At 42.5% G+C, this 12,024-nt stretch overlaps 1 protein-coding gene across 2 annotated transcripts in view; it reads left to right on the forward strand.

Moving 5' to 3' along the window:
- NPNT (nephronectin) overlaps positions 1 to 11,518 on the forward strand; it is a 74,670-nt gene extending 63,152 nt beyond the window's left edge. For both annotated transcript variants that reach the window (XM_058549860.1, XM_058549861.1), the window contains 4 exons: positions 77 to 163; positions 629 to 727; positions 8,863 to 9,119; positions 10,546 to 11,518. In XM_058549860.1, the coding sequence (XP_058405843.1) occupies positions 77 to 163; positions 629 to 727; positions 8,863 to 9,119; positions 10,546 to 10,656 (554 nt within the window). In that variant the 3' untranslated portion in view covers positions 10,657 to 11,518. The remainder of the gene's footprint in view (positions 1 to 76; positions 164 to 628; positions 728 to 8,862; positions 9,120 to 10,545) is intronic.
- Positions 11,519 to 12,024: the final 506 nt, after the last annotated feature.

Below are 12,024 nucleotides of genomic sequence, written 5' to 3' on the forward strand. Positions count from 1 at the left end.
CGCCCCGTTGTTAAAGGTAATAATGCCTGTTTATCAATACCTCATCCAAACAGAACAAAACCTCTCTCTCCTGCAGTTCCGCGGCAGCCTTCAAATGACTTGTTTGAAATATTTGAAATTGAAAGAGGAGTCAGTGCAGATGATGAAGCAAAGGATGATCCAGGTAGATTCTTAGATTCTTGGTACCATTATAATGATGTTTTATTGTTTCCCTCCATTTCATGAAGAGAACTTTTAAATTGTAGATTGGTTACATCTGGGAAAATTATACATCTTTTTTTACAACTTGGTTTCCTTTATAGTTCAATCAGTTGAGCAAAAATAATTATGAATCATCATCTTGTTGTTGAAAAATAAAGCATTTAAACTATGAGGAGGAAATCATAATTTATAAGTGATGATGTAACAAGGTCATGATTTGGCAACACATGTGTGTTCTATTTTTACAGCTGAGCACACGCGCAGTTGTGCTGAGAAGGGATTCGTGTGGTTTCCTTTTGAGCTCATGGAGAGAAGTTCTGGGGGGGTTGTTAAATGAGGATGGAACACTTGGTGCATAGAGACCCTGGTTCACACGTTCGTTTCTGTTGTTGGTTGTGGTCTCATCTTTCTGGTCCTTGCCTTGCAGGTGTTCTGATACACAGCTGTAATTTTGACCATGGGCTCTGTGGATGGATCAGGGAGAAGGACCGTGACGTGCACTGGGAACCCGTGAGGGATCCAGCAGGTAAACCAGTCATCCAGCTACCCGAGGGCCTCGTTCTGCCCATCAAGTAATTGTAACACAGCTGTGTGTGTACTTAACGAGGAGGGTAAAGAAAGATCTGGTCCAGCATTTATATTCCATTTTTAAAGTGAACTGAATTTGTTATCAACTAGAATTATATTATGGGAAGACAAATGGTTCATTAAAAGGCCAGCTAATTTCTCTCAAAAAGCTTGGTAAATAAAACGTTTAGACTCATTCTAACACGTAATTTTCAAGTTACTTGTCATGCCCCATTCCCAGGCATAAAAGGAACAATATAGTTGTCCATCAGCCATGGTGGTGTCCCTGGTTGTTTTCTCAATTATGTCCTCTTTTTTTTTTTTTTTTTTTTTAAGATTTGAGGTGTAGAAGGAGACAGTGAAATTTCTGTGAAGTTGTGAATACCTCTCTGAAAAAACTTTCAATCTAACTTGGATGCTGGAGAAATTAGTTATAAATTACCACGACTTATGCCACAGAAGACTGTTGTTAGAGAGGTGGATTTAGACATAGTCCCTTGGAAAATTAACAGACTTTTAACTTGCACACTTCCTATTAATCTAAAGTGTTAGTGCTTATAAGATGTTTTGTCGTCTTGTGTCAGGAAGCAAAGCTACACGTTGTTGGTTTTCCCCTCTCCTCAGTAATTAAATCTTTATGGGTGAGGCCAACGCAATGGGAGGGTGAGGAGTTTGCTTTCTTTTTTTGCTTTTTCTGCTTCTGATTCCAGACTTAAGAATGAAAGATATAAGACGTGGGAAAAAAAGTATGTTATTTGATTTAAAAGCCTAGTTCTTAAGTACTATCTCAGATATATAGATGGAACACAGAACTCACAAAAGTTAGCCCGAGAGAAGATGTGCCTGTTAAACCAGTTCTTCTCGAACGCCCATGTGCAACAGATCAGCTGGGGCCTGGTTACCATGCAGATTTTGGTGCATTTCTCACAGTTCCTTGGGGAAACCTACAGTCCTTGATGCACATTTTGGGTAGCAAGGTATTAAAGAATTATGCAGATTTTGGTGCATTTCTCACAGTTCCTTGGGGAAACCTACAGTCCTTGATGCACATTTTGGGTAGCAAGGTATTAAAGAATTAGTCCAAAAATAAATTCATTAGATCCTGTAAGATTGAAATATTAGAGATATTTAGAAAGGAAAATTTGAGGTAAGCTTTTAAAAATATGAATATTCAATAAATTCAAATGGAGTTTTGGGTTTTTTTAGCTACATAATAATTTTTAATGCAAACATGCTGTACAGTCCCTCTTATTCCCGTGTTCAGTCTGTCACTCACTGAAGGTTAACCCTGAGCAAGACGACATTATTATTAATGTCACAGCTACCTGTGAATAAGAGAGAAGCCAAGATGGTGTAATACCTGCTGTAGTCCTGACTCACTTCTCATCTCATCGTTAATTTTATTTAATCCTCTTAGCCACCCTGTGAAGCAGGTATTATTTTTTTTCACAAAGGATGTACCAAGGCCCAGAAGATTACATACACTTCCTAAGGCCAGGAGCTACAGAACGGCCTCCTGTCCAGGCCTCTCTGTGTGTCTGCCCATGCAGCCTCTCAGGCGTCCAGTGCCCAGGACATCTGCAGCATTGTTCTGGGGTCTCCACTAACCCACAGTGTGGCCTCCGTCTCTTGTGGTGGTGTGCATGATCCCATTAGCAGATCTCAGGCCTCGGGTCTCCGATCTGGCTGACCGCTGACCTGACGTAGTTTGGTGCAGAAGGAAGTATTTTTATAGCCATGTATGATAGAATAGTGAATAATGTTCATGGTCATAATGGATAACTCTTTCAAGTAAGGTGCCTTGGAGAGAGCAATTCATGCTGAACTCAGGAAGTCGTTACACTTCTGTATAGACAGTCCAGGTAAAAGACTTGATTTTTAGAATTTAAATTTTCTATTTTAGAACCAATTTAGTACTTTCAACTTTTTATTATTCATCACATATGTAAATGATTAAATTTTTCTGACCCAAATTCCACTTAGCCTCTGATAGAAAAATGAGAAGAGGATTGGAAATTAGAATGGTAGACAAAAAAGTTTGAAATGGTCATTTGGCTGTGATAGTATAGAACAAACTGAAAGAAGTGGCTGCTGCCTGGGTGACTGGATAACTCCTGGTGATTGGTCTGGCCCCTGGAGGATGCTCTTCTGGGGTTGCTCTGGCTGTTTACCAACAACTGGGACAAATTGAATGTTGAACTTGGATATTGAAGGCATACTAACCAAACTGTGGATGACTCAGAGCCAGAGGAGGAAGTGACTGTGTGTGCTGACACAGCCAGCATCCACAGATCAGCTCAATGGCCACACAGTGGGGACGAGTACAAGGTGTGGCTCATAGTCTGAAAACCAACCGCACAGCTACGGGAGGGGAGACGGGCCTAGCGGGAAAAGACTTCAGAGTGTTAGTGGGTAATGACATCAGTGAGTGAACCCTGTGTCATGGCTGCCAAAAAGTTGGGTCATTTCCATAGAAATATGGTATTTTTTTCCAGAATGGAAAATACACTTTGGTTGGTTCTTTCTAGTTTGAGAAGAGGGGAGATAATTGTAGGTCGCTCAGGAGAGAATGACCTGGATGGAAAGGTACTTCCACAGATGGAGAAGCCAGAGTGTTGAGCGTTGAGCCTGGAGAGGAAATAATGGAGCAGACTGCTTTTCAGATACTTGACCAACAGCATCTGTCACAGTTGTTCTTTTTTTCTTTTTTTTTTTTTTGTGAGGAAGATCAGCCCTGAGCTAACGTCCGTGCTAATCCTCCTCTTCTTGCTGAGGAAGATCAGCTCTGAGCTAACATCTATTGCCAATCCTCCTCCTTTTTTTTCCCCAAAGCCCCGGTAGATAGTTGTATGTCATAGTTGCACATCCTTCTAGTTGCTGTGTGTGGGACGCGGCCTCAGCATGGCCGGAGTAGCAGTGCGTTGGTGGGTGCCCGGGATCCGAACCCGGGCCGCCAGTAGCGGAGCGCGCGCACTTAACCTGCTAAGCCACGGGCCGGCCCTGTCACAGTTGTTCTGTGCCCACAGGGGATGAGAAGTTGGATCAGTAGGTGAAACTACAGGGAGATGGATTTTTGTTCACTCTCAGAAGGAATTCTCAACAGTCAGAGATATCTAAGAAGAGATCAGGCTGATGTGGAAGTAGGGAGCTCTCTGTCGGTGGATGCGTTTGGCTGGGTGTCGTCTGGCCCGACGTTGTTTTGAGCAGTGGATAAGGGTGGGATTAGAAAACCTCTTACACGGGCTCTGAGAGCCTCTGACTCAGAATGGAATGTGCGGGGTAATCCCAAGGAGATCAGTGAGTGGCAGGTTCTAGCTGGGAAAACGGCTGGGAAGAGCAAAGGATGGCAGAGGGTTGGAACAAGGGGTGGGAATGCCCGTCGTCCGTCAGGTGGGGCTCTTTAAAATATGCTGGGGAATCCTAGCCCCATATTGATGGGAAAAGAGCAGTGAAGCTCACTTTCTCAGGCCTGTTTTTCTTCTAGGAAGTTTAGGTGGGGCTGTGTGTGTGCATCACGTGCTGAGGCCAGAGAAGAGTATAAGCAATTTAATAAATGTCTGCGTATTATCTAGTTACTAAGCTAATTGTTTACTTGTTTCTCTCTAGATTATACTGTTTGTAAAGGAACATGTTTGGATTTCCAGTTATGACTGATTTTAATGTTGTGCATTTCTTATCCAAGATCCAGATTTGCAAATATTCTTATTTGCTAATATCTCTAAGAAAACCCTCAGTTAAATAACCTTACGACCTTGAGAAACAGCTGCAAAATAAGTGCTCATGCTAGCTGCTAGCTGCCCGTGCTGGTGCTCATTTGGGTTTATCACATTCAGTCTTGAACTTAATTGTGAGATAGTGAGATTAATGCATTCCTCTAAGGAATGGAAAATCGTGCTGCTGACAGACAGACGTGGTAATGCGCTGAGGCGTGTAGCTGTGGCCCTGAGTTCACACCCTTTCCCTGTAGATGTCCATGCTGGACCTGGGGCCCTCCTCCTGGAACCCTGATCTCTGGGGATCAAGGGTTAAAGGCAACTGACCCAGTGTCTGTCTGCTACTGATGGCTTCAAGGAATTCACATAAGTACATAACGAGTATGCCAGCGTGTACATACAAGTACGTTTAATGCAGCATTACAAACATTGTTTTGAAATACACATAAATGGAAAAGTAAATCAACAGTGAAAATAAAAGCTCCCCCTAGCTGGGGCTCCCAGTCGCCTTCCCCAGTTTCTCGGTTACCTTTGCAGAAATACGTTCTGCACAGCAGCACTCTCTCCTGTACCGTGCTTTTGTCACTTAACAGTATTATCTCAGGAGTCAACATGAAGAACAAGGACTTTGAAGCCCGAGTGCCTGGATCACTTACTTGCTTTGACCTTGAGCTTGTTACTTGAATGGCAATAATCAATAGTATCTACTAAACGTACGTAAAGCCCCGAGTTACCATTAAAATAGTGTTTGCCATTGCTGTTGGAGACTGTCTCTGTCAGGACACACACGACACCCTCGTTCTTATGCACGGCTTTCCCTCCATCCCTCCTTGACATATGACATATATGATGTCATTTCATATATGTTTGAATATATCTGTAGGATAAATTCCTAGAGGTATAATTGCTGGGTCAAAGGAAATTTGCATTTTAAATTTTGATAGCTTTTACTAAATTGCCCTTCATAAGGGTTGAAGCAATTTATGATCCCACTAACAATATTTAAGAACCATCCCCAACATAGATCTTATTAAACTATTTTCTCTTTGCCACGCTTACAGATGAAGAGGCATCTCATTTTAATTAGCATTTCTTTTACTGTGAAAAGTTGACCATCTTTTCATATATTTAACTTATTTTTTTCTCTGATGCCTTTTATTTTTCTTTTGTGTTTTTATTATTGATTTGTAAAAGTTATTTATGTAAAAAGGAAACTTGGCCCTTTTTCATGTGTTGCAAATATTTTTAAATTTTTTTGCTTGTCTTACTATTTTCCGGTATTTTTATCTTAAAAAAAAGTGAAAATTTGGAAACAACTTAAATATTCTTCAATAAGAAATTGGCTAAATTATTAATGCATACTTTCATCTGTGAAAAATGTCTGTATTTGTTGGCATAGAAAAATGGCTATGATATAGTTAATGAAAAAAGCAAGTTATAACACTGCAAAAAATGTTCATATTCATGTGCATTTGTGTGCATGCATTTACATAGGAAAAGTTCAGAAATCAGAATGTTAGTAGTTATCTCTGGTTTGGGAGATTATGGTTTATTTAAACTCTTTATGCTTTTCTATTTTATCTTTTTTCTCCTCTGGGCATGCACTACTTCTTTTATTAGAAAAAAATTAAGCTATTTGCATTCAAGGGGTAAATACCAGCAAACCATCATTATCTTAGTTCTACCTGGCCTGGTTTCTCAGCTAGGCTAAAGATTATGAATAAAATCACTGCAAAATTCCCCTCATTTCCTTTGACCCCACAGTTAACAGGTAAAGCAATGGATATTTTGTTATTCTGTTGGAAACTGAAATCATAAAGACACAAACCAGTATAGAATTAAAAATAAGTCAATTAAAATGTTACCACCTAACTTTTTGGTGAGTTTTGCAGCATCTATTATTTATCGAAAAAAACTTTAGACATTGTGATGCTTGAAAATGGAACCATGAAAATATTTAATGTAATTTTGTATTTAAGCCAGTATTTTGGAACCAGAAGTGAAATTTTTGTTTTATTTGTTTGTTTGTTTGTTTATTTATTTATTTATTTTGTGAGGAAGATCAGCCCTGAGCTAATATCCAATGCCAATCCTCCTCTTTTTTGCTGAGGAAGATTGGCCCTGGGCCAACACCTGTGCCTGTCTTCCTCTGCTGTATATGTGGGACGCTGCCGCAGTGTGGCTCTATAAGCGGTGCACAGGTACATGCCCAGCGTCAGAACCTGCGAACCCCAGGCCGCTGAGGCAGAGCCCTCAAACCTCACCACTACGCCACCGGGCCAGCCCCCCAATTTTTATTTAATAGGTCATTGTTTGGGTGCTAGATCAATTTTTCCCTAATTACTGTTCCAACCTTGTAACATTTTCTTTTATTAAAAAGGGAAAGAATTCTTCATGTAAAAAAACAACGGTGGAACCCCTGGTGCGCACAGAGCAGCCCCCCGGAGGGAGGGCAGTCGCAGCCTCCTCCCTGAGTATGCGTTGAGAGCTGAGCTCCCTGCACCGGGATAATTGGACTGGCTGGAGGCCTTTGTTCGTTGCGTTGTCTTGTTTGCAGGCAGCGTCTGGCAGAGTGTTCTTAGTTACATTCCACAGGGCTTAATCCTTGTTTTCTTGAAACTTGCAGGTTAACTGTAACAACCTTATATCTTAGTCTTAACCAAAATACCTGTGATGATTCAAAAGCTGACTTACCAGGAGACATTTAAAATCCATCCAGATATTTTGGCCCAAAACATTGTTTTGATTAATTGGTGGGGTGGCGGTGAGGGCAGAAGGAGGATAAGAAATATTGTGTGTATGTGTTTGTTGAGTCAAATACATGACTCAAGGACCTATTTTCCTGCAGTTTTTTGCTGTATTCTTAGAACATCATTTATTCAACAAACAGCATTAAACTCCTACCATGTGCTAGAACGTAATGGGGTGGTTTGGGAGAGAAACGAGTAAACCAGTGAATCCAGTCTGAGAGCAGCAGGTGCAGAATAGGAGTCAGGCAGTTCTGAAATGAAACCGTTATTCTGCCACTTACTGGCCGGGCGACACCTTGGGTGACTTCAGCTCTCCAGGCGTCAGCTTCTGCATCTGCAAAACAAGCCTAACCAGTGTTCACTTCGAAGGCTTGGTAGCAGGGTTACATGAGATGCTCCCCGGAGGGCACTGGCCACAGAGCCTGGCACGTCATAAGTGCACAGAAAGCACCTGTTTGGTCCTATGACACTTCAGCGGGGACTTGGGTAGAGAAATCCCTTGAAGAATAGGGGGACATCCCAGACCTTATCATGTCTTATACGGATTAAGCATAAATAAGAAATGATGGTTTACCTTTTCACTGAAAAATAAGTGGGATTCCTCCCCAAACAGATGCGTGTGTTCAGCATTCCAACCACATTTTTCCTATGGACACAGCAGTTGGCGCACAGCGTGTTTTCAGTTGGCTGCGGTTCGGCAGCCTGAGGGGGTGTCGTGGGTACATGGATTGAGTGTCAGAATACTGCTCACAACTCTCCCTCTGGAGAGCCAGCGTGCTGCGCTCCACTTCTGCTGAAACTGTTTTTCCTTAATTGCAGTTCCTCTAACAGGGGGCGCAAGCTGCAGCCCGAGGGATCTGAGGACATCATCAAAGTGACCTGTCCAAAGCGAAAGCTTTTATTAATGTTTTGTGTTCATGTATATGTAATGAAAATTTATATCTTATTATATATCATGTTATGGATTTAATACAAAAATGTTTTAAACTACTACCTCCAAGTAAAGTTGATGCTCCAGGAAGACGTGGAGCATTTCCAGGATGCCTCTGCATCTTCCTGAGGTAACGTGTACTCCAGTGTGAGAAGCAGAGCAAACTGACTTTTTTAAAAGGACTCTTCTCTCTTTAGAGATTTTAAAAAGAAGTAGAGAGAGGAAAGAGACAAATCTAGTGCCCTTTAAATCACCAGCTGCTCTACTGCCCAGAGGTTAATTATCCACGTAGAAAATTCTCCCTGGCCACTTAGAGTCAACCACCCAACCCGCAGGCAGCTTGACATCATCATCGTGAATTGGTGAGGGTCAGGAGGTGGTGGATGTGTGTGTGTGCACCTGTGTCTGAGCGTATTCCACTGGAATTATGCAGTGTCGGGATTACTGATTGTTGTGTGTTGTTGGCAAAACATGTACTCTCCATGAACAGAGTGAGTGTTTGCTGTAAACAAAAACTGTAGAATTTAAGACAAGCGTAGAAATAAGTCATGTTTTTCTCCTTCAAAAGACTGGAATTCTTCACAAATGACTGTCACAGTTTGGGGTTTCTTAGAACAAAAAAAGTGGAACTCCTGTCCATGCTGTTTGTGCTCGAAAGGGGCGTCGGCACAGACACACATGGCCTCCTTTCCCATTCCAGGTGGGCAGTATCTGAGAGTCTCGGAAGCCAAAGGCCCAGGGGGCAGAGCCGCCCGCTTGGTGCTCCCGCTCGGCGCCCTCGTGCACTCGGGGCACCTGTGCCTGTCGTTCAGGCACAGGGTGGTGGGGCTGCGCGCCGGCGCGCTCCAGGTGTTGGTGAGGAAACACGGCGCCCATGGCGCGGCCCTGTGGGGAAGGAATGGTGGCCACGGCTGGAGGCAGACGCAGATCACCTTGCGAGGGGCTGACGTCAAGAGTGTAAGTAGAACCCCCAAGAGGCAGAACCTGGACGTTCTCCTTTCACAGGGGCTTGGGTCTGACTGCAAAGGCCCATGTCTTCATTAATCCAGGCAGGAGGGTTTGTGTATCCTCTGGGCATGATGCCTCTGCTCACAGCCTCTTTCTAGAATCCCTTTTTGCTTCTTCATACCTTCCTCATTGCAACCTCTGACCACCACCACTCCCCCACCCTGGGGAAAATCCCCTATTTTTAATGAAAAAAATTAGGAATTGAAAAAATTTTTTAAGTTATTCAACAGAATCTTCAAAGGGCAGGGTGGCGAGTTGACCTGTACCTGCTTTTCCTTTTCCTTTAACTCCTTGTATTTCAAACTTTTACCAGCGTGAGTTACCCTAAAGTGTTTCTTTAAAGTCCAATTATTTTTCCTTTGCCTCTGAGATGATAGTTAAGCAGCCTTGGGTGGGAACCCACAACAATATACTTAGAAGGTACTGTTCCATTCAGGACAGGATATGGGAAAGCTTTGATTATGCAATTTTCTCTTTAGTAATCAAGTTTGCAAATTTTCTCTTTAGTAATCAAGTCTTAGGTAGCAATAAAATGGTCTATAACACCCACCAAAATAAGGAATGTATTTGGAGAATGTATTTGGTCTTCTTTGGGTGGATGCCTATAAAACTGTTGCTATTAAGAGATTCTGCATCTATGCCTATAGGTATGGTTTCTAGAAACTACTTTAAAAAACATAGACTCCATTAATACAGCTTTTATCAGAGTCTTAGATTTTGTTATACTCTTTGGGTTTTTTTTCTTTAAATTTTTAATGTTTATATTGTTTGGAGAAACAAGACAATAAATCATTTCAAATAGTTTCAAGCATAGAAAGGCTTTTGCTTTTAAAGGAGCGAGGATGCTCTGCAGAAGATAAAATCAACAATCGTGAGTGTTTGGCCTTCACATAAGTAGAACAGCACCGTGGCTGGATTATAGTGTGTAGTTCTGTTCCGTTTTAGGCAACAGAGCTGTATCTACCCAGACAGGGAACTAGGAAGCATCTGAGATAGGTGCGTGGTTATGGTCTTTCAGATCGTGGGCTCTTCATTTCTGTACCTTCTGTCCCACCACACTCTTTACTTCCAAGCTTGGTAATCTTTGACAGAAGTGTCCACTTCATAAGCATTCCCAAATTGAAGGAGTCTATAGTTTAAATGGCGTCTTAAAGAGTAACTGAGTCTGAGTATTGTGGTCTGATTAAGTTTACTGATGATTGAAGTTTCTACCAAAAGGCAAGCCTCAGGTGACAGTGGCAACCCTGTTTTAGTCTTTCCTTCTGTTAAGTAAGTTTACCAATTAGTTGTAGGGAAAGTTGGCCTTTATTTTGCTAAATGAGGGGCATTGAAAAGGGCAGAGGAGGCTTGACTGGTGTGTGTGTTCTCTCCCTAGGTCATCTTCAAAGGTGAAAAAAGGCGTGGTCACACTGGGGAGATTGCACTGGATGATGTGAGCTTGAAAAAAGGCCACTGCTCTGAAGAACGGGAGCAACTCCACAACTAGCAATGGACTCCCACGTCCCTTCCTCCTCTTTTCCCATCCTCACCTCCTGTCCTCTCCTCCCTCTTATCAGGCCTAGGAGAAGAGTGGTCAGTGGGTCAGGAAAAGTCTGGTGGGTGACCCGCGTCTTGCTGGCCTGCTTTTGTGCAATCCCAATGAACAGTGACAATCTCCTTGAAGTACAAGGGGCACCTGTAGACACATCCCACCATGTTTGAGTGTTACCTGCTGTCCTGTCTCTTTTAGGAAGGCCACATAATGTGTGACCTATACCATCCTTCATCCTGGTTATGAGGTGTTCTTTGTAGCAAATTATGGGAGAAGTTTTCAAAAGAAATCTGTGCCAGTGGCCATCCTATTATCTGTTCAGTGTTGTCCCCAAGTAGAACTGACTTCCCCTGATGTAGTTGTGTGTGCGTGTGGAATTGGTTTCTCCTCTTCACTTGTTAGTTCTGGCCTGACCTGAACTCTGACTTACTGCCATTCAGTTTGTAAAGAAGGGCGTGTAACATATCAAGATGCATTTATCCTTGTTATCTGTATTTTTCTTTTTAAGACAGTTGTGTAGAGTGGGCATGTAATCCCTCGTTAGTAGTAGTGTGTTTGTGTAAATGTGCTATTGATATTAAGTAGTTACATGTTTCTAATACTCACAGACTCTAGTTGCAAGGGAAAAGGCAGCTTGTGCTCTCGAGTTAAAACAACACGGAGTGAAATGTCGTCCAGGCCCATGACCTTGTGCTGGGGGCACGAGAAAACTGGAAGAGGTGTTAGGCTGTGGTGATGATGTGGAGGGATCAGTGAATTTTTTAATGGCCTTGATTTGATCGCTCCAAAGGATAGTCAACCATTCAGGTAGACAAGAAACTGCTATATATTTAAACATATAAACATATGTTACATATAAAACCCTCACTGTTTCAGGTTACACTTTACAACCAACAGCTTTTACCGTAACAACATGGCTCTCTCTGGTAAGCTGTAGGCAGCTTGGTAAACTTGCTGGTTGTTGTGGAGGAAAGATTGTGTTTGTGGAAACAGGGTGAGGGGGGCATGAGGGAAGCTCCGTTGGAACAGACTGTCGTGCCAATTTTTAAATCAGCATAAATTTAGGCAGATGTAGCTCATGACTCGCGTGCTCCCATGTCGGGAGGGGAGGGGAAGCAAGTCCCGCGCTGCGAGGCCGTGGATGTGCTGGAGTGGGGCTCACACACACTAGAGCAGCAGGACGAGGTTGGGATGCTAAGATCCATGAACCCCCGACTATATCCCCTCCCTGCATATGTTACCTTCACGTTAAAACAGTACATAACTCGTAAAAGGCAACTTACCCTTGAGGCTTTTCTTCATTTCTGATTAAGTAATCAAAAT

This window comes from Diceros bicornis, chromosome 11 (assembly GCF_020826845.1).
Source record: "Diceros bicornis minor isolate mBicDic1 chromosome 11, mDicBic1.mat.cur, whole genome shotgun sequence".
NCBI classification, from domain to species: Eukaryota; Metazoa; Chordata; class Mammalia; order Perissodactyla; family Rhinocerotidae; genus Diceros; species Diceros bicornis.